The sequence below is a fragment of the Micromys minutus genome (assembly GCF_963924665.1).
Source record: "Micromys minutus genome assembly, chromosome: 2".
Taxonomy (NCBI): Eukaryota; Metazoa; Chordata; class Mammalia; order Rodentia; family Muridae; genus Micromys; species Micromys minutus.
In genome coordinates this window covers 14,908,589-14,934,699 of record NC_137971.1, presented here as the reverse complement: position 1 = coordinate 14,934,699, position 26,111 = coordinate 14,908,589, and the positions used below count along the sequence as shown (strand labels likewise).

The window sequence follows — 26,111 nt, the reverse complement described above, 5'->3', positions numbered from 1 at the left end:
TTTCTCTTAAATCTTGGGCTTAATACCTATTTTATTTAAAAAAAAATTTTCCAGAGGCTGGGGCTGAACTACCTAGCTTGCCTAACCTAACTGCAACCTAGGTTCAATCCTGAAGACTGCATACCCTGGACACACTGGCAAGTATCTGTAATCACAGCACTGTGTAGGTGGAACAGAAGGATGCCAAGTAATGAACTTTAGCTTATATAATGTCTTAGTTAGGGTTTTTATTCCTGCACAAAACATCAGGACCAAGTTGGGGAGGAAAGGGTTTATTCATCTTACACTTTCATATCGATGTTCATCACCAGAGGAAGTCAGGACTAGAACTCAAGCAGGTCAGGAAGCAGGAGCTGATACAGAGGCCATGGATGGATGTCACTTACTGGCTTGCTTCCCCTGGATTGCTCAGCCTGCTTTCTTATAGAACCCAGGTCTACCAGCCCAGGGATGGCACCACCCACAATGAACTGGGCCCTCCCCCCTTGATCACTTATTAAGAAAATGCCTTACAGCTGGATCTCATAAAGGCATTTTCTCAACCGAGGTTCCTCTCTCTGTGATAACTCCAGCTTGTGTCAAGTTGACACACAAAACCAGCCAGGGCATATAATGATTAAGCAAACAACCTTCATTGTGTTTGTATTCTGTGTGATTAGGCACTTTAATTCCTCTAGCTCAGTGGTTTGTCAACCTTCCAAATGCTAAGACCCTTTAATTCAGTTCCTCATACTGTGGTGACCCCCAATCATAAAATTATTTTCTTGGGTATTCCGAGCTTTTTGGGTTAGTATCTGCTTATCAGTGAGTATATACCATGAGCGTTCTTTTGTGACTGGGTTACTTCACTCAGGATGATAGCTTCAAGTTCCATCCATTTGCCTAGAAATTTCATGAAGTCATTGTTTTTAATAGCTGAGTAGTACTCCATTGTGTAAATGTACCACAGTTTCTGTATCCATTCCTCGTTGATGGACATCTGGGTTCTTTCCAGCTTCTGGCTATTATAAATAAGGCTGCTATGAACATGATGGAACATGTGTCCTTGTTAGATGTTGGGACTTCTTTTGGGTATATGCCCAGAAGTGGTATATAGCTGGGTTCTCAGGTAGTACCATGTCCAATTTTCTGAGGAACTGCCAGACTGATTTCCAGAGTGGTTGTACCAGCTTACAACCCCACCAACAGTGGAGGAGTGTTCCTCTTACTCCATCTTTGTTCCATCTTTGCCAGCATCTGCTGTCATCTGAATTTTTGATCCTAGCCATTCTGACTGGTGTGAGGTAGAATCTCAGGGTTGTTTTGATTTGCATTTCCATGATGACTAGGGGTGTTTAGCATTTCTTTAGGTGCTTCTCAGCCATTCATCAGTTGAGAATTCTTTGATTAGCTCTGTACCCCATTTTTAATAGGATTATTTGATTCTCTAGAGTCTAACTTCTTGAGTTCTTTGTATATATTGGATACTAGCCCTCTATCAGATGTAGGATTGGTAGAAATCTTTTCCCAATCTGTTGGTTGCCATTTTGTCCTTTTGACAGTGTCCTTTGCCTTACAGAAGCTTTGCAATTTTATCAGGTCCCATTTGTTGATTCTTGATTCAGAGCACAATGTACCTGATTGTATGTAGAGGTCTTTGATCCACTTGGACTTGAGCTTTGTACAAGATAAGAAAGGATCAATTTACTTTCTTCTGCATGTTGACTAACAGTTGAACCAGCACCATTTGTTGAAGAGCCTGTCCTTTTTCCATTGAATGTTTTTAGCTCCTTTGTCAAATATCAAGTGACCATAGGTGTGTGGGTTCATTTATGGATCTTCAATTCTGTTCCATTGATCTACCTGTCTGTCTCTGTACCAATACCATGCAGTTTTTATCACAGTTGCTCTGTAATACAGTTTGAGATCAGGGATGGTGATTCCCCTGGAAGTTTTTTATTGTTGAGAATAGTTTTTACTATCCTGGGTTTTTTATTATTCCAAATGAATTTGCAAATTGCTCTTTCTAACTCTATGGAGAATTGAGTAGGAATTTTGATGGGGATTGCATTGAATCTGTAGATTGCTTTAGGCAAGATGGCCATTTTTACTATGTTGATTCTTCTAATCCATGAGCATGGGAGATCTTTCCACCTTCTTCAACTAAGGTCTTCTTCAATTTCTTCTTCCGAGACTTGAAGTTCTTGTCATACAGATCCTTCATTTGCTTGGTTAGGGTCACACCAAGGTATTTCATATTCTTTGTGACTATTGTAAAGAGTGTCAATTCTCTAATTTCTTTCTCAGCCTGTTTATCCTTTGAGTAGAGTAGGCTACTGATTTGTTTAATTTTATATCCAGCCACTTTGCTGAAGTTGTTTATCAGCAGTAGAAGTTCTCTGGTGAAATTTTTGGGGTCACTTAAGTATACTATCATATCATCTACAAATAGTGATATTTTGACTTCTTCCTTTTCAATTTGTATTCCTTTGACTTCTTTTTGCTGTCTAATTGCTCTGGCTAGTACTTCCAGTACTATATTGAACAGGTAGAGGGAAAGTAGGCAGCTTTGTCTAGTCCATGATTTTAGTGAGATTGCTTCAAGTTTCTCACCATTTAGTTTGATGTTGGCTACTGGTTTGCTGTATATTGCTTTTACTACATCTAAGTAAAGGCCTTGAATTCCTGATCTTTCCAAGACTTTTAACATGAAGGGGTGCTGAATTTTGTCAAATGTTTTCTCAGTTCTTAACCACTGAGCAATCTCTCCAGCCCCTCATTTGACTCTTAAAGGTGTTATCACAAGCCCCAGGTTGAGAGCCACTGCTATAGCTGGTCTTTCTGGCTCTTAGCTCACAGAGCACAGTTAGCCCTGTTTTTTTTCTGATTCTTCACTTTTTTCTCTTTGAGACAGGGTCGAAACATAGCACTGGCTGCCCTGGAACTCATTATGTAGACTTTCAAACTCAGAGAGATCCTCCTGCCTCTGCCTCTCAGGTGCCTGGTTTAAAGGTGTGCACCACCATGCCAGGTCCTTTTCTTTTTCTGCTTATTTTCCCTTTGCAAAGAGGTCCAAGAAATAACCCCAAAGTGAGTTTGGACCAACCTAGAATACATGAGATCCTGCCCCAAAACAAAGCAAAACCACCAACAACAATAATAACAATAACAAGAGGTGGGGGCAAAAGGAAAGAAGGAAGGAAGGAAGGAAAAAAAAAGTATTTTTTCTGAATTCCAAATCTACTACATATAGGCTTGTCTTTTTGAAATTCTTTTCTACAAGAAAGCAAAAGATCTGATCTTACCTGAACTGAGGCCCCTAAAAGATAAGGGGAAGTCCCCCAAGCTAATTCAAGTGACATCCTGTTTTTATCTGATTGTTGAGGCAGGGTATGCTCACAACCTAGGCTGGCCTTCATCTTCCCTAGTGTAAGGCAAAGATGACATCCTGGGTTTCGGCACCAATGTTAGGGGAAGGATGAAGAGAGTGGGGGGCATATGGCCCATGGAGGTGTGGCGAGGCCTGAGGGCAAGGGAGATGCCTCTGAGGGGCCCATGTTTCAAATCCCTTCCCCCTGAGGGACCAGCCACAGATGGTATAATACAGAATAGAGTTTATTCAGGTCATGGGAGAGTTAAGAGGGTGGTAAAGGCAGAGAGAGAGAAAGAAAGAGAGAGAAAGAGAGAGAGAGAGAGAGAGAGAGAGAGAGAGAGAGAGAGAGGAATAGAGGAGTAGAGGCCGACCATGAGCACATGGAGAGAGAGGGGGGAAGGGAAGGGGAAGAGGAGGGGTAGGGTTGGGAGAGCAAGAGAGCCAGGAGGCAAAAGAGGCCAAGAGAGAGAGGAAGGGGCATGTAGCCCCTTTTATAGTGTCAGGTCACTGGGGCGGAGCATACCTGGCTACTGCCAGGTAATTGAGGGGTGGGGTTTACAGAATCCCAACACCTAGAGCTGAGGTAAGTATAGGCCACTGCCCCAGCTCAGGCCAGTGCTTTGTATCCATCCATTCACCAAACACTACTTAAATCTTACTGTACTTAAGTTCTAAGGCTCCTTGCACATTGTTGCTAGGTAACCTACAAGTTTCAAGCAAATTAAAAAGGTCCTTTCTGTGAAAACTGTTCTAACATGAAAGAATAATGAAGAGACAGTGAAAGCGAGGAAACCAAATAAGAAAGCAAAACAGCATTGTAGGAGTGGCTCTTGCCCATCTCCCTTGAGTTACAGAAGCTTTCTAATGCATTCAAGGCCACTTCAACTGAATGATACATCCTAAAGCAGAGTTGAGACTCTCCTCAGATTCTGTGCCCTTAATATAAGGCAAGGATGCCTGGAACACTACTTGCATTCCTCTGTAGGTACCAATCTGGTCACTGAATAAGCTACATTAAGAGTAGTTACTCTTAGGGGCCTCCTCTCAAAGGTGAAAAGAAACAGAACACTAACCTCCCTCTGAGAGGTAAGAGCCAGAGAGAGGCTAAAAAAAATTAAAGTGTCTAACAGCACACCAAAGACAAGCACATTAACATACTTGCTCACTCAATATGTAAACTGATCCTAAATTTAAACCAGGTTTGGTGGCACATGCCAGTGACCCCAGCCTGAAGAAGAGCTGACAAGAAAACAAGGCCGGCCTGGCCTACACAGAAAACACTAGGTAACAGCACTCAACTCTTATCTCTTCCACACTCAGGTTCAAATCCCAACAACCACATGCCAGCTAACATCCATTTATATAACTCTAGTTCCCAGAGGTCCAATGCCCTTCTTGGATACTACATGCACATACATGCAAGTGAAACACACATACACATAAGATAAAATGTTTGAAAAAGAAAGTATTACACCATCCAAGGCAACACTGCAAGACTTCTGTCTCAAACAACAAATTATCAAGCCAGTGAGATGGCTCAGCAGGTAAAAGCACTTCCTACACAGGCCTAGTAACCTGAGCTTCATCCCTGGACCCAGGAAAGAAACCCTGGATGAAATGGCACACATGAACAGTACGCTTTGATGAGGAGAAGACAGGATTACCCAGAACCCGGTGAGCCAGTGAAGCCTCAAGCACAAAGTACAGTAGAAACAACAAGAGACATTCTGCCTCAGCAAGGCAGGAGAACCAACTTATCATGGATGGCTGACTTTTGTATGTTTACCATAACACATACACACCAACATAAAATATTTAGCAATCACACAAAAAATAAAGTAAAACATAAATTAATATACACATAAACAATTTTTAAATAATTTTTACCCCCAAGGAAAAAAAATCTAATTGTGCTGAAACTGCCTACCAAGTGATACAAATTTCAAATAAAGCATCTTTCCAGTTTCCAAGTCATTTCCTTGTTTTTTTAGAGATGGTGGCATGATCTCATTTGGTGTAGTTGGCATCTGCTAAATGATACCCTCATTTGAGTCAATCTTAAACAATTAAGTCTTAAAAATTACCCAACCTATAAAAGCTTCTATCAGTTTCTGCATAAAACCTACAGTGATTAAGACCCAGCTGCTAAAGCTGTGTTGCAGCCAACAAGGATGGCTGGACGCTGCCTGTCTGTGACCACCCATGTGGGCTGATCCGTGGCAAACACGTGCCTTAGGTGTTGTAGACAGTGGCAGTGCTGAGATGCTTCCTCAGTGCCTAACTGTGCCCCTGCGGCTCTCTGCCTTACTTACGGGGTACACACCCCACTCTCCCAGGCTCTCTTGCTTGCTGTCTCCAGTCACCCAGTAGGTGCTCTGTCAGCCTTGTGCTCACAATGACTCACACTATTTGCCAAGCATAATGGTATTTTTAACAAGTGGCAGGTGCCATGGGAGACAAAGATTATGATACCAGCACTCAGAAAGCTGAGGCAGGAAGCTGGATAGTTTGAGGCCAGCCTGGGTTACAAGACTATCTAAAAAAGAAAGAGAAGAGAAAAGAAAAAAGAAACAAAAACAAATTTAACAACTGTTACCGCCTTAAAAATACATACTGGCAGAATGACTCCAGATTTACTGCTTCTTGTGGTAGCTCCCTGGTGCACACAGTGGTTTCCTATTCTAAGAAAGGACAGCCCTGCCTTTCCTGATTTTCCCTTTCTCTTACATGTTTTGTAGACCCTGTCTCAAAAAGAAGTGGGGTAGGCTTGAGTTTTCCATGTAAGAGTGATTCTGAAAAGTTTATTTTCCTGGATTCTTTTCTCCTCCCTCTCAAATGCTGTGATAAGTATAAGAAGGACAAGAATCCGGCAGACCAAGAGTGGGGATTGGTCAGTTAACCTGGAGCTTTCTCCTACCACTTCCTGCTCACAGTGACACTGTTTCCCCTTGGACAAGTACCTTTCTTCATCACTCAGTACCTATGGCACTCACACAAAGAAGCTTGCCCACTTCTGACCCCGACTCTGGCTCTGGGTGCTAAGTCTTCCTGTACTCCATATTTCTTCACACTTCACCACGAGGATTATAAACTTATCTGAAATGGTAAGAATTCATTTTGCTTTCAGTCCTTCCTTGTGCCGCAGGCTGCTAAGAGGCCATACATAATGAGAAGTGAAAGCAGCAACCTGGCCTGCTGCCCAGCTGGGAGCAGATAAGTTCACCTAAAAAGGACTTGATGCTCCAAATACCACACTGAAAAAGGAAATGGAAGTAGGGGGAAGGAAAATCTGGAACATATCCATGGATACAGGCTTGGAGAAGGAAAAGCCACATGAGGGTCGATTTACTTCTGACTAACATTCTCATCATCTTCACCATCTATAACCTCAGAACATTCAAGGAGGAAGTGGGTAGAGAAACGGCAAACTGCAAAGAAAGCAAAGCAATGGAGACAACTTCCTGGGACAAAGTTAGGAAGCACGGGTTAGGGATGGCAAGCGAATCTAGAACATCCACTGTAAGCCAGGTAAAATTAGGCTGGGTGGACAGATGCGTCCTTTAACTCTACAGTTGTAAGCATAGGTCCTGTCAAGCACTCTTCCAATCTTTCCTTCTATTCTCAGCCTTCCTCCGTATACCCTGCTCTCTAACTATCCAAAACAGTACACTCCTCTCCAGACACACCGCATTGGGAAGCTACTACACTCCTGAAATATGTGTGCCGATCCCCTACCTGAAATGCCCTTCCCGACTCATCCACACAGAAAACTCCCAAGGTTTTTCGTGGATTAGGTAAAATGGAAGGAACCTATTCTAGGGTCCTATCAACATGGTCACTCTATACGTCTTTCCGTTGTTCCTTATTAAAAAAAAAAATGCTGAGAGTACAATCCAAGATCAGGAGAAATGAATTTGAATCTTGCTTATACAACTTAATAGGCATGTAACTGAAGTACCAGTTTGCAATGTGATTTCCGGCAATCCTAGCCCTCTAGAGCTCACATTCTTTGTCCCAAATAAAATAATTTATAAGAAATGTGGTCCTTGAAGAGTCCATTGTCAAAGTGCTAATATCTAAGAAGGGAGAATCTTCTATACACCACTCACAGTGGAAGATGGAAGAAACAAAAACAATAAGCTTGCACACAGCTGTGCATACAAACACACACAGGGCTAGAGGGAAGGGAGAGAGGGTGCGAGTGATTGAGGTCACAACCTCTAGCCCTTTTTTAATTGACACTAATCCACTCAACCTCTAGCCCCTTTTTAATTGACACTAATCCACTCATGAGAGTGGGTTCTTCATGACCTAAATGCCTCTCATCAGGGCCCACATCCTACACTGTGTCCTGGAGATTAATTTCCAATATAGGATTTGGAAGAGACACAACCAAACAATAGCACTCTTACATAATCCTTCCCACATATATCCATGTGACCAAAAGAAATGCAGAACACTTGGTATTCAGTTATAACAGACACTGCATCTTCCATCTCGGGTTCTACATCCCTTTCTCTATTGGATTACTTGCTCTGAGGAAAGCTAACTGCCATATCAAACAACCTACAAAGAGATCCAAGAGAAGAACTGAGACTTGTACAAGCAAGATGGTTCAGCAAGTAAAAATGCCTGCCACGAAACCTGAGATGCCCCGGGATCCACATGGTGGAAAGAACTGAATGCTGCAAACTGTCCTCTGACCTACACATGTACACACCTACCTATACACACACACACACACACACACACACACAGAGGCACAAAAAACATAATAATAATAATAATAATAATAATACACAAGGCTTACCAACAACTCTTACATGAGCATGAAAGCAAGTTCTCCAACCCCAGGACCTCACTGGCCTTCAGCCCCAGCTAACACTTTTTTTTCCACAGCCTTCTGAGCCCAGTATACCTGAGGCAGACTGATACAGTGGGGCTATACAGCAAGTTCCAGCCCAGAGCAGGTTCAGTTGGTAGAGTGCCTGCCTACATGCACAAAGTCCTGGGTTCATCCCCAGCACTACATGAAACCAAACCTGGGCATATAACATATAACTACAGCATGCTGTAAATGGAAGCAAAATGACCAGAAGCTAATGGCCATCCTTAGTTTCACAGCAAATGCCAACCTGTGATACATGAGAATCAGTCTGAAATAAATAAATTATAGACCTATGAGAGGTCTTATGTTAAAAATATCAAAGATTGTTATACCACAGAAAATATAAAATGATGAATATTGATCGTAAACTACTAGGTTCTAGAGTACTTTGGTACACTAATAATATATTTGTGAAGGACAGAGACAGCTCAACAGTTACAGGGAAAAAAGCTGGAACTAGGTCTGGTGGTGCACACCTTAATCCTAGCACTCAGGAGGCAGAGACCGCTGCACCTCTGAGTGTGAGGTTAGCCTGGTCTACACAGGGAGTTCCAGGACAGCCTGCTACACAGAACAAAAACAAATGTTTTGGTCTAGCATGATGGAGACTCCTGCAATCCCAGCACGTGGGAGACAGAGGCAGAAGGATAAAGTCAAAGCCGTTCACTCTCACCTACACAGGGGGCTCAACAGAGGGGGGAAAACATGCATCACCAGGCCTAGCTTATAAATAGTGTATACACACCTGTAATCCTAGTTCTTAAAAGCTGAAGCAGAAGGATCATGAGTTAGAAAACAGCCTGGTTTACACAGCAAATTCCAGGTTAGCTTGAGCTAAACAGCAAGACTGTCTCAAAACAACAGCACAAATTAATTATATATATATATATATATATATAATTAATATAATTTCCTTTCTCGAAAGGAAACAGGAAGGCATTAATTCTGTTGTCACATTTAACTGATGGGTGTGTGTGTGTGTGTGTGTGTGTGTGTGTGTGTGTGTGTGTGTGTAAACAAGGTCTCAAATAACTCAGCTTCACCTCAGAATTACCATGTACCTAAGAATGACCTTGAATTTATAGTCCTGCCTCCATCCTTCAAGTACTAGGATCCCAGGCCTGTACCAACATGCCCATGCTGAGCTGCTTCTGAAGAAAGAAAAATATACATACCTACAATGACACTAATGGGGTGCAGCTGTTCAAGAGTGTTGAAAGGAAGGACGCAAAAGCAGCAGGGAGTTCAGGGAATTAAATGGCCTACCTGAACCCAAAGAAAATATGATGACTTTCAGTAGCCTCTCATGTCCTCATGTAAACAACTGTGATGGATAATCACATCTCCTTAGGAGTTTATCATGAACACTGGAGACATAAACCTGCCTAATAAGGGTGTGGGATACCAAGACAGTACAGGCTAAGAACAGATCAAAAGGTCTTTCTTGATCTCTATCTACCCTCTAGCTAGCACAGAGAAAATGTGAGGATATGCAGTTTTACATATCTTTAGAATGCAGTTGCCTCAGTGATCTGCTTCAAGGAACCTACCCACATCTCCAAGGGTAAGCTTAAACGTGATAATGAAGAGATACACAAAACCCAAACTGTGGCTAGTACTTCCTCCCTTCCAAAACAAAATACAACAACAAACACAACGTTTCGTGGTATTTCTTCACACACAAATGCTTCCTTCCTTTTTAAAAGAACCTTGATTTCTTTCCTAAAGATTTATATTTTTACTAATGTGTAAGTATGTAGTCACATGAGTGTGTGTTCCCACAAAGGTTAGGTGTCAGACACCCTGGAATTAGACTTAGGCTACTGTGAACCCCATGACATGGGTGCTGGAAACTGAACTCTCAGGTCCTCTGGAAGGGCAGTATGCACCCCTAACCACTGAACCATCTCTCCGCCAATGAGCTTTTCCTGAAGTAAACACAGAGCATACATTTTCTATCACTTGATTCTTTACAGTAAATCTGCACATAGAAAATGGACCGTGGTACTTACACATAGAGATCCATAGGGAATTCCTTCATCATATGTGTTACAATGAACTCTACCATCAGGTCTAAAAGAAAAAAGAAAGATTTTATCAATCACAATAAAATTCACTCCTTACCTTTGAGTTTAGGTAAAAAAGCCCCTCGAAAGTGTGTGCCTTGTACTCACACTGAGTAACGTCCCTGCTAATATCCATCTGCGTGAACTTATTTTCTGTGCGACTTTTTAAACACTTGCCACTTGGAAATTAACTAGCAAAATGCTTTAGGCACTATTAAGTTTCAGTAAAATCATTCACTCTCTTGTAATCTAACAAGATAAAGATCTTACTCTCCTAGGTCTAGAAAGATCTGCCAATTTAGAGTCAAGGGAAGGGCTGGAGAGATTGCTCTGAGAACTGAGGACCCCAGTTCAATTCCCAGTACCCACATACAAAGTGCCTACAGGAAATCTGAGACTAGAGCAGAGACGAAAGCATTTGGAAGCCATTCACACCAGCAGACTCAGCTCTAAGCTGTCACAGTCTGTCCCAGGTCACTATCATGCTGACTGACAAACTCATAGAAATGGGCTATGTAGCTTTGGGCCAATAGAGCCTTATATACATGTATATGTATGTGTATGTGTGTGTGTATGTGTATGTGTATGTGTATGTGTATGTGTATGTGTATATGTATGTGTATGTGTGTGTATATGTATGTGTATGTGTATGTGTATGTGTATATGTATATGTATGTGTGTGTATATGTATGTGTATATGTATGTGTATATGTATGTGTATGTGTATACACACACACACACACACACACACACACATATATATTCTTAATTACAGTTTCTATGATCAGGCAGATTCAGGAACTGAGGTGGACCACCCCAAGAGAAAATGAGATCAAGAGCTTCTCTAAGTGATGTCGCATACCTTTAGCCCCAGCATTTGAAAGGCAGAGGCAGGGGGATCTCTAAGAATCTAAGGCCAGCCTGGTCTGCAGGGTGAGTTCCAGAGCAGCCAAAGCTACAGAGAAAAAAGAAGAAAAAAAGTGCCACCAGCTCCTCTGAGGAAATGCAGATTTCTGGACAAAGAGAATGGCACAGACCCTGTCTAGCATCTGTCTGTCAGCTCCATCTCCACTTACTCAAGGGAGTACTTTCCTCCAGGTCTGAATCTCTAATTGTAAAGCTTTTGACCTTTTGACACATCAATGCACACCATGAAAAGGAAGTAAGAATTTGAAATCTTGGTGACAAATAAGACATACTCATGTGTGTCCTGTCCCAGGGAAGTTGTTTAGGTTTGTTTGGTTGGTTTTGTTTTTTGGCATCAGCACCCTTTTATTGAGCACTCTAGTCATTGAGGTGATTTACAGAACACAGGAAACACAGCTTCTTCTGTAACAACGCTGAGGAAGAAGCACATCAAACCAAATCTTCAACCTGAGAATCACCAGTGCTTCACTACACGCCATCCTGACTGTGCTCACTCACCCAGGACTGCACACACCAGGGGACGGCAGGGAAGATTCTTGTCAGCCGCCTTCTTCCTGTGTCTCATAGGCTTTAAAAACGCACATGCAGAAAACAGAGGGAATTAGCAGACAGTTGAACTGGAATCCAATGGCTTATCATGTTTCTCATGCAAATAAAACCTCTGCCACAGAGATTTACTCTAAGGAATCCATCTTGTCTTTCTCTTTCTAGTGGGGGGCAGGAAGGGGCAAGCAGGGATAGCACAGGGAAGTGCTTCATCAATGAAGGTGTGTCCTATAGGACACAGTTTACAGCAAGTCCCATAGGACACACTACAATAAGACAAATGTTGTTACTTTTATTTATCTATGCTGTACACATGGCATTGTTTGCAACACAAAAGGTACAGTGGTACTTTTCTCTAATAAAAACAATTAAGGAAAAGAAAAGGAGGGGCTGGACGAATGCTTCCGTTGGTAAAGGCAAGCACAAGTTCAAGCCCCAGAAGCCACATAAAGCCATTCATGGGTAATCCCAAAGATGGGTTGGTAGAGTCAGGCCGATTCCTAGGATTGGCCAGCTCAAAACCAATCAGAGACCCTGCCTCAAAAAGAAGTGGACGGTGCATTCAGAACAACCAAAGACTTTCTTCTGACTGCCATATGTACCTGCTCAGATATATAAAAGGACAGGGCCTGGAAAGATAGATGGCTCAGTAATTAAAAGCACTGCTGCTCTTCCAAATGACCTGGATTTAATTACAAACACCCACATGACAGCTCACGACTATCTCTAACTCCAGTTCCTGGGGGGTCTGATATGCTTTTTCTGGCTTCCTCAGGCACCAGGCATTTAAATGGTACAGAGATATACATGAAAGCAAATTACCCATACACATAAGATTCAAAAGAGTAAATTTAAAAAGTAAAAAGTAAATAAAAAGAGAAGGAAGGGGAGGTGGCAGCTACATAGTCAGCAACTGTAACCGTGGGGTGTGAGCACGGAAGCTAAGTTTCAAATCTAAGCCATGTCATAATACTTAACACACCTCTAGCCTGAGCTTCATCTTCCACAGTCCATTTTCTCTACTTTTCACCTCTCAGGTGAATAAATCAAACAGACCATAGTCCTGTATAATACAAACAATACTATATGGCTAGGCATGATGGTGGTGGGTACCTGAAGCTGGAAGCAAGAGACTCAGGAGTTCAAGGTCAGCTTTGACTACATGGTTGAGGCCAGAGTAGGCTACAGAGAACTCAGTGGGGGGGGGGGGGGAAACAGGGCTTAAAAAGATGGCTTGACAGTTTAAGGCATTTGCTGCCAAGCCTGACAACCGAAATTCAAGTTCTGGGACCCGTGTGATAGAGGGAGAGGACTCCTGCAGGCTGTCCACTGAGCCCCATGCTCCCCCTGTGCCACATTCACATGAGACCTTTTGGAAATCTGTGTTCTTCCACTGTCCAGTATAACTATAACTGCTATCTGACTGTAGGTCTTTCTATCCTCAGGTGAGCAAGAAAACAGCTCTGTGACGAACAAAAGCACCCGAAAGGGCAGACCCAGCTGTTGGAAAGCCCAATTATCCAGAGACATTTGTTCTTAAAGAATCATCCTAACTCATTCAACACACAAAAATTTGTCTATTAAAAAAAGAAGTAAATGTAAAGTCACACCTACCATTCTATGTAAGTTTACTCGAAAATTCATGTTGTCATCATGTAAAAATGCATTGGCATATTGATCCTAATAAAAATAGAAAAGGCAAGATGTGGTAACTGTATTTAAGAAACTCAACTAGGCATGGTGACACATGCCCAGTCTTCAGCATTTGGGAGGTAGAGACAGTAGGATTGGGAATTTGATGTAGGCTATTTGAGACTCTGAGGAAAGACAGAAAGACAATAAAGGGCTGGAGAGATGGCTCAGCAGTTAAAAGCACTGACTACTCTTCCAGAGGTCCTAAGTTCAATTCCCAGCAACTACATGGTGGCTCACTACCACCTGCAATGGGGATCCGATGCCCTCTTCTGGTGTGTCTGAAGACAGCAACAGTGTACTCACATACATGAAATAAATAAATCAATCTTTTTAAAAAATACAATAAAAATAAAATAAAACAGAAAGACAGAATGAAAGGGGCTGGTGAGATGCTCACTCAGGGGTAGACACTTGCCACAATATTTGATGAATCGATTGAGTTTGATCCTGCAACCCACACCGCTGCAATCCAAAGCTGTCCTCTGACCTCCATATGCAAGCCAAGACACAGAAGTGCACATGCATGCATTCATAAACTTAAATAAACACTTAAAAAGACAGGAAGAAAGATGGGATGGAGGTGGGGAGGGAGGGACAAAGGAAGATAACAAAATTTAATAAGCATGGGTTTCGGTTTTTTGTTTTGGTTTTGATTTTTTGAGACAGGGTTTCATTGTGTAGCCCTGGCTATCCTGGAACTCACTGCACAGACTAGGCTGGCCTCAAATTCACAGAAATCACCTACATCTGCCTCCTGAGTGCTGGAATTAAGGTATCTAGCACCACCCAGCTGAAAGGCAGAATGCATTTGTAATAATACATCCTACAAATCCTTCCTCTCTCCTTCCCCAAACCCTAAAACAAGGTCTCCCTCCAGAGTAGGCTGGCCTCCAATTCCCTATGAAGCTAAGAGCAGCTTTGAACTTCTGACCCTGCTGCCTCACCTCTACCTCAGAGTTCTTGGAGTGTAGGCACACAGGTTCATGCAGAGGCAGAGACTGAACCAAGTGCTTGGCCAACTGAAACATAACCTCAGCCCAAATCCTTGGACCTTCATGAAGCGATTTCAGGATCAGGATCAGGTCTATCTAAAGTGATAGACCTGGAGCCTTTCTCTCAACCCCATGCCTAAGCCATGAAAGTGAGTACAGTTTCCCAGTATGCCTTTAACTGGTCAAAGATCTCTGAGAAAATTAAATACAATAAAGACTAAAATCCAGAGATTTGAGAAAAATGCTGGAAGGAACGTGCTTTCCTATTCTCTCTTCCTTCCCATCTGCCCAAGGAGTCAGCTGTGTTTGTGACAGCTTGTGACAGCTTGGAGGCTCTCATAGGGGCAAGACAATGCATGTGCAAGAGCCACATGGGGCTTTGGAAGAAGGCAGACCTGTACTGTGCTGGGAATGAGCTCTGCACAACAGGAAACAACTGCTCTACTGGCAGCACAGAAGCAGGCGCAACCCCATCTCTCCCTGGCTTTTAAAGACTGATGGAAAAATCAAATCTTCCCACGGTGGATTAGAAATAAGCATCCCTTGGCACTTTCCCAACACCGTCCTGAGATCTGACATGCCTACAGACTACCATTACTAGGAACTGTTACAATCCGTGAAAACAACTCCTTTAAAGATTTTCTTTGAAAGATGTTTGAAAAGCAGTTATAAAAAAAAACCCACTGTTAATAAGCAGCTTGTCCAGATCTGGCCTCCCTTAGCCATGTGAAAAGTGCTCATCTTCCCACAGAGAATAAAAAGAGGGAGCCTGTGAGAGACCACTACACCCTGTGGATTACCTTGACTACTATCTTAAAAAACCGAAGACAAAGACAGGGAATTCTGAAAGCAGGAACTCAAGCTATAAATTTAGCTCTAAAGTAGCTCAAGTTCCATCATGCTTGCGTGTCACCATGAACGACAAATCTGAGTCTAGTTAGCCCACCTTCTCACAAGGAAGCAGCGGCTTTCCATAGTTAATCTCAACTGACAATCCGACTAGTTTTCAAATCACTGCTCAAACATCCCCCACATACATCTAGGAGGGTGTCTTCCAAGAGACTTTTGGCTACTTTATGTTTTTTTTTTCTTCCTCCCTTTCAACCCCCTAACACTAGAGAGAAGAGAAAAAAGGGGGGGGGAGTAAGGGGGTATCATTATTCTTAAGACTTCCTGCTGATTTGGGATGTCCTTGGGGCAAATTTGGTCTTCCGAAGCCAGGATACCTAATTTCTTATTGTTTTTTCTTTGCAAATTACTTAACAAACCACAACCAACAGCAACCTACCACCGACCAACAACCCACATGCTTCACAGGGCCCTAGCACTTATATATCCTCTGAAGAGTCCCCAGAATTCAAACATCACACACTTGCAGAAACTATCTGCAGCTGGCAACACCACGCCCCTGCTATGCACGAGGCAAATCAGTCAGCTGCTGCGGACAATCTGCAGCAGCCCCAAATCCCTGAAATTAAAATAAAAACATGCTTATAATATTGTTGTGTTTTTGAAGAAACCAAAATTCTCAGTACATCTAATTGATAAACACCAGCATTCATCTCTCTCTGCTTCCTAAGACTACAGCTACACTAAAAAACATGCCTCGGGCTGCCACACTCAGGTCCCACAGCCGAGTCTTCCCTCTGTAATAGACTAGATCTCCTCAAACTGAGTCAAAAGAAATCCTCTTTGAAGTGCCTTTTTAAAAAAAAAAAAAAAAAAACCCACACTATTATGTGTATGAATATGTGCACAAGTACACATGTGGAGGTCACAGAACAGCTTGCAAGAACCAGTCAGTTCTCTCCTTCAATCACTTAGATCCCAGGATCAAACTCATGTCATCAGACTTGGTAGCAAGTGCCTTTACCAGGGGAACCATGTCTCCCACATGTAAACCGCTACTTATTTGGAATTTGGTTACAGAAACATAACTCACCCACACCTCTTCCTCCTTCAGGTCTTGCTTACCACCAAAATACAACCATTCTGTTTCTCTTCTACTCCTCTATCCCCAAGATACCTTAGTTCTAATTAATTCACTAAATACAAGACACAACATGGGCAGCTCCAAAGGGAAATAATTGGTTTTTAGAAATTTTTAAATCTTTTGGTTAGAACTGTTAAATCCCAGAATACAGATGGGTATGTAGCTCAGCTGAATAGTCTAGTCCAGCATGGATAAAGCAATCCCAACACCACATAAAATCATGTTTGGTGGCATGCTGTGTACCTTTAAGTCCAACACACAGGGAGGAGAGACAAGAAGATCAGAAGTTCAAGGTCATCCAAAATTACATAGGAAGCTCAAGGGTAACTTGGACTATAACAGACCCCTATCTTTAAAAAAGGTGATGGATGGAATACCAGCCAGAACCACCCCTCCTGTCCTCAGTGACCATGGTTGGTTACTGTACCAGTTGTGCTTTACTGTAAATGAAATCTCATGTATTCCCAGATGCCACAAACTCTCTATTACAGCATGCAAAGCCTTCAAATCCTAATCTTCCTGCCTCCACCCCCAGAGTGCTGCCAGGCTTTTTATATGGCACTGGGAATCAAAGTCAGGACTTCGTGAAGGCTGGGCAAGCATTCTATGACTAAAACTGCATTCCCAGCACCTCGAGGTTCACTAATTCTTCTAATGGATGCTAACTGAGTCTACAGAGCTCCCCGGATAAGAGGAGCAGAGTGGTGCAGAGGGCAAAGGCCCTGTTACCGAAGCTCACATTCTGGAGGAAGAAGGTGGACGATACAAAAAACCTTCAAGTCACGAAACAGAAGTGGGTGGGCAGAAAGGAGCACCCTAGAGGACATCAGCTCACACCCAAGACTCACAGCAAGACCTACCTCTGCAATACATGTGAGGATAATCAGACAGAGCTTGCCACTGTGAAGCCTGTGTTCATCTGTAAAGAAAACAAACAAAACTCTTCTTGTCCATAATCCAAACCATGTCAAGAGAGAACAGGGGCACACATCATGAAAAGGAGTCCTGTGTTCTCAATCTAGGAAGCCATGAGTGAAGGGCAGGGGAGACAGTTCAGAGAGGTGCTTGCCATCCTTGAAAGCACGTGGATTTCAATCCATTTTTATGTAAAACACCTGCAATACACACTTGTACCCCAGCTCTGTGAAGACAGAAACGAATCCCTGATGATTACTAGCTAGGCAGCCATACCTACTTGGTAAGCTCTAAGCTGGTAAGAAACCTGTCTTTTAAAAAAAGGTGGAAAAGGGGATAACATTTGAAATGTAAATAAAATAATAAAATATCCAATAAAAAAATTCCCTCTTTAAAAAAAAAAGGTGGATCGCACCTGAGGAATCACATACACACACACGCACACGCACGCACAGGCACAGGCACATACCTGGATACAGTTAAAACACACATACATACCTGAATCAAAATCAGATAGTACTGAAGTCTTACTTCCCTCCTAGGCAAAAGAATTACTACAGATTTTTTTTAATCCTGGTAATTTTTAACACATCTGCCTAGGCTGTAACCCTTGTTCCCATTCCTATGACCTTGCCTTTTCTTCCAGTGCTGGGGGTTGACCCCAGAGCCTTACATGTGGTAAGCGAGAGCTCTATGACTGAACTGTACTTCCCAACTGCAATGTCTAGTTTGACACCAAAGACACAAATACCAAAGTTTTTAAAAGGCCCTGAAAGCAGAATAAAACCATAAAATTCCAGAAAATGAATAGAAAGAAATGACTGAGGCTTTAACAATATAATAAAATCTGTTTTAAAAAGTGAGTAGAGGGCTGGAGAGATGGCTCAGTGGTTAAGAGCACCGACTGCTCTTCCAGAAGTTCTGAGTTCAATTCCCAGCAACCACATGGTGGCTCACAACCATCTGTAATGAGCTCTGATGTCTGCTTCTGATATGCCTGAAGACAGTGACATAATACTCATACACATAAAATAAATCTTTTAAAAGAAAACTAAGTAGGAGGTTCACATTTATTTTATCACTATACTATTTACTTTATAACATACAAAGCAACTTCATAACATACAAAGCAACTAGAAGCATTTTACAAGGTGCTGCAAACACAGGTCTTGGTTAAGAGTGTTTTTGCAGAGGACCCAAGTTCCTAACATTTACGTAAGACAGCTCACACAGTCCGTAACTCTACCTCCAGGGGATCCGACAACCTCTTCTGGCACCCATGTATGTGTACACACACACACACACACACACACACACACAATGAATAAATAAATAAATCTAAAGAAAAGCATTAATACATACATTTTTTAAAGGGAGGGAGGGGTATCTTAGAGCAAGGCATGGTAATCAGCGCCTTTAATCCCAGCATTTAGATTGCAGAGGCAGATGGATCTCTGTGAGTTCAAGGCCAGCCTGGACTACATAATGGCTTCCAGGCCCATCATCTATATGGTGAGAAACTTTCTCTAACAAAACAAACAAAAGAAAAAAAAAGATGTCTTGTTTTCAACAAAGGAACTGTTAGCTCTATTCTCTTAAGATCATTGATGTGAGACTGGGGTTGTGATTTAGTGGTAGGGCATTTGGTTTCATGGGGAAGGCCATACATTTCATCCCCAGCACCACAGAAAAAAAGTGTAAGAGTTATAATAATAGTGACAATGATAACAGGATCCCGTAGCCTTGGTATAGCAGCAGATCTTGAGCTAAGACACAGAGAGAGGTTGATTTTTTTTAAAAAAGCCACAAAACAGCCATGTTTTGAAATTAATATTCATCATAACTAACCTTGTCTTTAGCCATATCTAAACTGCTTGTTGGCAAAAATGTATTGCATTCTACAGACACTGTGACTACCAATACTGGCTATTAATTAGTCTTTAATCTGGGCTTGTATTTATGAACATGAAGTGACCAGGACAGAGGCTTATAAAACTGTTAAGAGCTAAAAATACATTCTAAGAGCCTCAATTTGCTGTGTTATACCAAGCAAAGTAAAAGTTCATTTTTCTGGGTCATATCCAAGCAATTTTTTTTCTTCTGTGGTTGTGGAGAAAGGAAGAAGCTAGCCATTTCCATAAAGAAGCAATAGCCTCAGGAAACTTAGATATACAGGAGCCTTGTTATCCTTGCCTGCCAGATCTTTCTTGGCCAAGTCTCAAAGAGCCAACCAGGTCAGCAGCTCCCAATGGACTGTTACATTAGGATCTGGTGACACGGCACATCTGCATGTGGTTAACCCCTGTGTGTAGCTCTTACTCTTGAAAGAATATCACAAGATTCAAGAGGAAAAGGTCCATTTTCAAGGCAGAAATCTCCAATAGCAAACCCAATGTCTGAACACAAACAAGCTTAGCCTCACCCACCCAGGTTCCTTTTAGCTCTGGTCATTTTCCATTTCCCATACTGACTTTCGCCTTCCTGACTTCTGTCTACCCGTTTTTTCCTCTCTCCAGAGTCCCAGAACCTGCTCTTTCCTTCATTTCTAGAAAATGTTATGAGTGAAAACACTCATAATAGAAACCTATTCACTTAGCAAACAAAAGCTTTCTAAAGTACAAACCATGCTGAAGGGAGCTTCAGACAACCTCAGAGGCAATATATATATAGTCCTTCCACAAAAAGTAAGGCAGCAAAACAATCAGTTTTAATAATTTTTGGTTCTATAATAAAGTTGTCTTTTTTATCTAAGAATATGAAGTTACTTATGGACTTTAAGTTAATAACACGGGTGGGTATAGTTGCACACTTACATAATACCAGCACTTGTAACAGACAGGAGGACCAAGAGGTCGAGGCTGCCCTCTACAACAGAACAAGTCTGAGGCAGCCTGGAATACTTGAGACCCAGAAAGAAGAGAAAAGCAAAGAGGAGAGAAGGGAAAGGAAAACAACACTCATGTTTATACCTACCCGAAGACTAGTGTTAAATCTAGCCTTTATCAGAGAAGCTTTTTATCACAACAGCCCATGGTACAGTGGCCTGAATGGAAACAGGAAATAGCACTAATAGGAGGTATGGTCTTGCTGGAGTGGATGTGGCTTTGTTGGAGGAAATGTGTCACTAAGAGTGGGCTTCCAGGTTTCAGATTGTCAAGCCAGACCCATCATCTCTCTCTCTCTTTCCCTGCTGCCTGCAGATCCAAATGAGAAGTCCTTTTCCAGCACTATGTCTGCCTACACATTGCCATGATTTCTGCCACAACGCTATATGGACGAAATCTCTGAACTGTAAGCTAGCCCTAATTAAATGTTTTTCTTTCTAAGAGTTGCCATGGTCACACTGTCTCTTTACAGCAATAGAAGCCCTAATGAAGGCACTATGGTTAGTGCAGAAACCAGTAACTGACAAGTGTCAAAAATAAGTAATGGTAGAGTACTCTAAACAGTACAACTAAACAACTCACAGACTGTGTGAAGTTCAAGAAAAAAAAAGAATATATTTTAATTAAAATAGAACTGTATCACATCCCCCTTTCCTCCCTACAGCCCCTCCCAGTTTCTCTCCTATCCCCTCAAATTAATAACCTCTTTTCCAATATTACTGTTACATATATACATAGTGTATGTATATGTACCCACAAATACTTAATTACAACCTTAAAAAATGTATTCATATACTTTTATGCAAAAATGCTGAAAATTTGTACATTTATCTTTGTTTTTTAAAATAAAGTTTTTCAAAAAACAAAAAACAAAAAACAAAAACAGTACAACTATATCACCCTCTCCAAAGCTCTGGAAACATCAGGGAAGAGAGAACAGAAGAAAAAAAAAAAAAGTAAGAGCCAGAAGATAAGCAGCAAAAGGTATCTTCTGGATGACATAGTTACATTCATGAACTCACTATAGTTGCGGTATAGCACCAAGACCTACATCAGCATTTCATCATAACCCCACCCTTCCCTCTGGAACTACTGACAATTAACAGCTGTTGGGATTGTCCTTGTCTAGAAAATAACCTCCCATCCACACTTGAGCAAGAAATTTGACACTAAACTGGGGGGAGGGGGTTACAGATCACCTGGGTTCCATTTCCAGCACCTGACAGCTCACAACTGTGTGTAACCCCAATTCCAAGAGCTCCAGCACCCTCTTTTGACCACCTTAGGCTCCTGCACAACATATTGTACACAAACATAATCTTAGGCAGACACACACACACACAGATAAAATCAAACAAAAAAATCACACAGAGTTAAATATACAAAAGGAAAACATGAAGTACAAGGAGATATGCAGAGACAACTCAGCAACTGAAAGCACTGGCTACTCTTCCAGAGGGCCTGAATTTAATTCCTAGCACCCTTATAGTGGCTTATAACCTTCTATACCTACAGTCCCGTCGGATCTGATGCCCTCTTCTGGTGTGCACACATGGAGACAAAACACTTCTATCCATAAATAAACAAATCTTTAAAAGAAGAAAGCAACATGGAGACTTGCTGGGAAGAGGCCTTCAGTGGGAGAAGAAAAATCAAAGATCAGGACCAGACAAGCTTCTGCATGCTTTAATCCCACGACAATGGAGGCAGAAGCAGGTAAATTTTATGAGTTCAAGGCCAGGCCTGTCTACATAGTGAATGACAGGCCACAGAGAGCTATAGAGTAAGTTCCTGACTCGAAATTCAAATACAAGCGAAGAAAATTGAAATCTATCTAGAAAACTACTCAAATTCATTATATAAATGTATTAAACTGCCAATTTTGTAAAAAGAAAAAAAGACTTGAAGAAACTTAAATATGGACTGCTATTAGAGAGATCGTTTTGTTTTGTTTTGTTTTTTTTTTTTTTTAGGTATGACATTTTAGATATCTAGAAAAACATTTTCAAATTTTAAAGACGCACACCAAAGTACTTAAATGCAAAGCAGAGTGTTGTTTGTGATTTCCTTCAAAGGAATACGGCCAAATCAACAGTAAAATACAAAAAGGAATTTAAAGGCAAAATGTCAGTGGGATGCAGGTGAGGCTCTTACAGTTGGGTCAGAGGGAATTCCCCGAGCCTGTTAATCCCACCCACCCAACCTCTTACACAGAAGAGCCTGCATCCACTTACCACAACTTGCTACGAGACTTAGTAAATTTTGTGGGGATCAACTTTTTTCTTTTCTATTTTTAAGCACTCTCCTCCAACTTCAGGTTTTCCCAACACCATGTAGTTATCACACAGAAGTGAGAAATCACTGTTTTCCAGAAACCAGGTCCATCTCCTGCACAGGAGGTCCCAAAGATTCATCTGTTCAAGCCCCAAATATGTCCGCTGCTCTTTGATGTGAGCCACCTGCCACACCTCCCAAGGCATATCTTACCTTTCGTGTCCTGCATGACAATTGAGCTATACTTTAAGAAGGTTATCAGTAGATTACTGGTCTGTACATCAGCATCCAGTGAGAGCTCCACAGAACTTATAACTGGAATAGAACAAATGAAACACTTAGCCTGTAACATATTCCACCTAACACTCTACCCACATAGTCAATGTGCCAGCAGGCAGGAGAAGGACTAAATAAGCCTTCCCACAACAGGAGAAGGACCCGGGACTTTCCAGAGAACTTTTAGCTACTTTTACCAGGCCTCTAGAGCCTCTCCCCACACTCCCCCAAAGTTGTTCTCCTAACATCCTAGAAAAGGATGCTGATTCCATGCTGGCCCCAAGTAATCAACAGGTCAAGGTTCTCTTATAGAAAGAGACTGTCATTTCTAACTAAAGGAAAAAGTTATACTGAACATAAATGAGCTTTAATTTGATGAGTCTCTCACTTAAAATAAAAAGTTCTTCCAAATAAAGAAATTTTGCTCAATCTTGAGAACAAGTCCTTACCCTGAAGTACCCAGGATGAAGGAGCACAGGCTGAGGAAGAACTAGGTTCAAACTCTGCCCCTTAGACCGTTCCCTAGGAACGCAGTACCAGACAGAAAGCATCCTGAAATTGGAATTTTACATACCAAGCTTCTCTTTCCAAAAGAACCTTCTGCTTACTCTCCCACCCTCTCTGAGTCATGGCCCCAGAGAACAATGGTTAGTCAGACCAGAACTGACCCAACCACAACAGCTTTAACTTAGAGCTCCCAAGATTCGAAGACTTTAAATTAGAATTAGTCAGCTTGTTAAGTGTTTTAAATGTCTAAAACAGAATACATATACAAAAAGAGCTTTAAGATGGCAGAGGGATATTTGAAAATCTATAGCTTTCTGCCATATTTTAAACAATAAACACACTGCTAGGTTTAGGGTATTAGTCATAATATGTATTCATAACCATTATGAATCCCTCTGAAGTTATTACAATGCATGCAGAGCACAGTTATTAACAACGAGACACACTGTACATATGGTCCCACAATACACAGCAAAAAAACTTATGAAAAGAAATTAGCATGTCCAGCCCTTGACTCTTTTCCCATAATTTGGTTGCAAAGAACAAATAAAAGATAAATTTATTTTACTGAAATATTAAAATATTTCCTAGCCAGACCGAGCTACAGAGTGAGACCCTGTCTCGAAACAAACCTAAAAGGTTTTGGTTAAGTTTAATGTACAGGTCATCATCTCAGCCACAGCCGTTTTGAACTTAGAACCCATAATCACTGCTTTGTTATCTAACTAGTAAGTGGAAGTTTTACCCTACTCACACGGTGATAACTAGAAAACTCTCTTACATAATATAGTAGAAATATAGAACTATATGTATTTTTAGTTTACCAGAAAGTCCTCTCATGCCAAGGCGGAGTTGTCAAATGTCAAGTCTGAGCTGCGAACAAATGTTACAGCTAACTGCTGGCTTTTAAAAATAATAGTGCCAGTGACATACCTTTAAATCTAACTGGGCTACAGAGCAATACTATAATTAAAAACCAAAAATTGAAAAAAGGCTATAATACTCAGAACCCCTACAGAAAGTAAGTTAGGGAAGAATAAAAAAAAAAAAAGGCAAATAATATAAAAACAGAATCAAATCCCTCACAAATTAAAATCTCCTTCCTAAGCAAGCTTCATTCCTTAATCGTTGGCTTTATAATTCTTCCAGTAGCTTTTGTCAAGAGAGACAGTCATCTGAAAGTGGGCTGATCTTCCCACTAGAACACTAAAGGCTCAGTGGTTGTAGGTAAGCACAAATCCTGCCATTGCATAATCAAGTGTGTGGGTGAAGTGTTCACAATCAACAGTTTTAAAGGCAGTGCTCTGAAGTATCCAAACCCCAACATCACATGGGACCGAGATATATATACACTCACACTCACAATCACACATATATGGCTTTGGATATCCATGGTAACTAGGCAAGCTCATCCTTAAAGAGGAAGTACAGTATTTCTATTGGCTTATCCAGTGACCTGAATAAACAGGCGGGTAGGCAATCCTCACTACGATTCTTCTCATTAAGATATTTTGAAATTTGGCTTTCAATTCTAAACAGATCCAATTTGCTGTCATAGATCTGGAAATCAGCGACACCTCCTTGCTGTACTTCTCTGCTGCTCATACTGCCTTAAAGTGGAAATGCATAAAATGTAGGCGCTAAGCCGGGCAGTGGTGATGCTCACCTTTAACCTCAGCACTCTGGAGACAGAAGCTGGTGGATCTGTGAGTTCCAGGCCAGCCTGGTCTACAGAGTGAGTTCTAGAACAACCAGGGCTACACAGAGAAACCCTGTCTTGGGGTATAGGTGAAGCTGGAGTAGAAAAAAACTTGATAATTATGTGCAAACCACTAGTTAGGACTCAAAAAAAAAAAAAAAAAAAAAAACTCAAAGAAACAAAGGGGGACATTTTACTTATGAACCAGACACATAAAGGATCAAAGTTGGATCTTTTTTTTTTTTTTAAGTTTTTTATTTACTTTGCATATATCTTCAGACACACCAGAAGAGGGCGTCAGATCCCATTACAGATGGTTGTGAGGCACCATCTCTCCAGCCCCAAAGTTGAATTTCTTAGCATTTTTAAACCGTTACCAGTGCTGTTGGTGTTGAGCTCGTGTGGCATGACATGCACATGAAGGTGAGGGAGTCTCTGCCTTACGCCGATGCTAGAGACCGAGCTCAGGTTCTCACGCTTGTAGGGCAAACACTTTACTCACTGAACCATCTTGCCCACCCCAAAGTTAAATATTTCTTATACTCATTACACAAAATGAGTTCAGCTTTTTTAGAATAATACCAAGTATTAATGTATGTGTTTAATTGTTTCAGACAGGTTCGTCTCAAGCTCACTATACAGCTGAAGATGATCTCAAACTTCTGATCCTCCTGCCTCCACATCCATCACCATGTGCCACCATGATGACTTTTATAAGGTGCTGGCAATCAAGCACTCTACCACTGGGCCACAGCCTCAGCCATATGTTTACATAATAAAATAATGTATCTCCCCTGAGCCTCTCCAGCAACCCGAGTCCCTGCAGGACAGGATAGTCAACGGTACAGTCACTTTCCACTTTAAAAATTCTAAGACTACCTAAAGAGGAGAAACCAGGCCTATTCTGTTTCTTGGGTTGTTTGATTGTCTGGGGTATTTTAAGACAAGAACTCTGCATGTATGCCTAGCTGACCTGGCATAGACCAGACTGGTCTCACACTCACAGACTTCTACCTGCCTCTGCCTCCCAAGAGCTAGGATTAGAGGTGTGCCACTACCACAACCCAGGTTAATAATTTTTTGAGATGTTTGATGC

General features: G+C 41.6%; 1 protein-coding gene across 1 annotated transcript in view; it reads right to left on the bottom strand.

Moving 5' to 3' along the window:
• The window catches only part of ARMH3 (armadillo like helical domain containing 3), a 173,549-nt gene that overhangs the window by 105,754 nt on the left and 41,684 nt on the right, over positions 1-26,111 (bottom strand). Inside the window, exons 15-19 of the mRNA XM_080913266.1 lie at positions 22,747-22,848; positions 17,320-17,378; positions 13,394-13,459; positions 11,732-11,801; positions 10,253-10,313 (exon numbers count right to left, since the gene is read on the bottom strand). Coding sequence (XP_080769392.1) covers positions 10,253-10,313; positions 11,732-11,801; positions 13,394-13,459; positions 17,320-17,378; positions 22,747-22,848 — 358 coding nt within the window. The remainder of the gene's footprint in view (positions 1-10,252; positions 10,314-11,731; positions 11,802-13,393; positions 13,460-17,319; positions 17,379-22,746; positions 22,849-26,111) is intronic.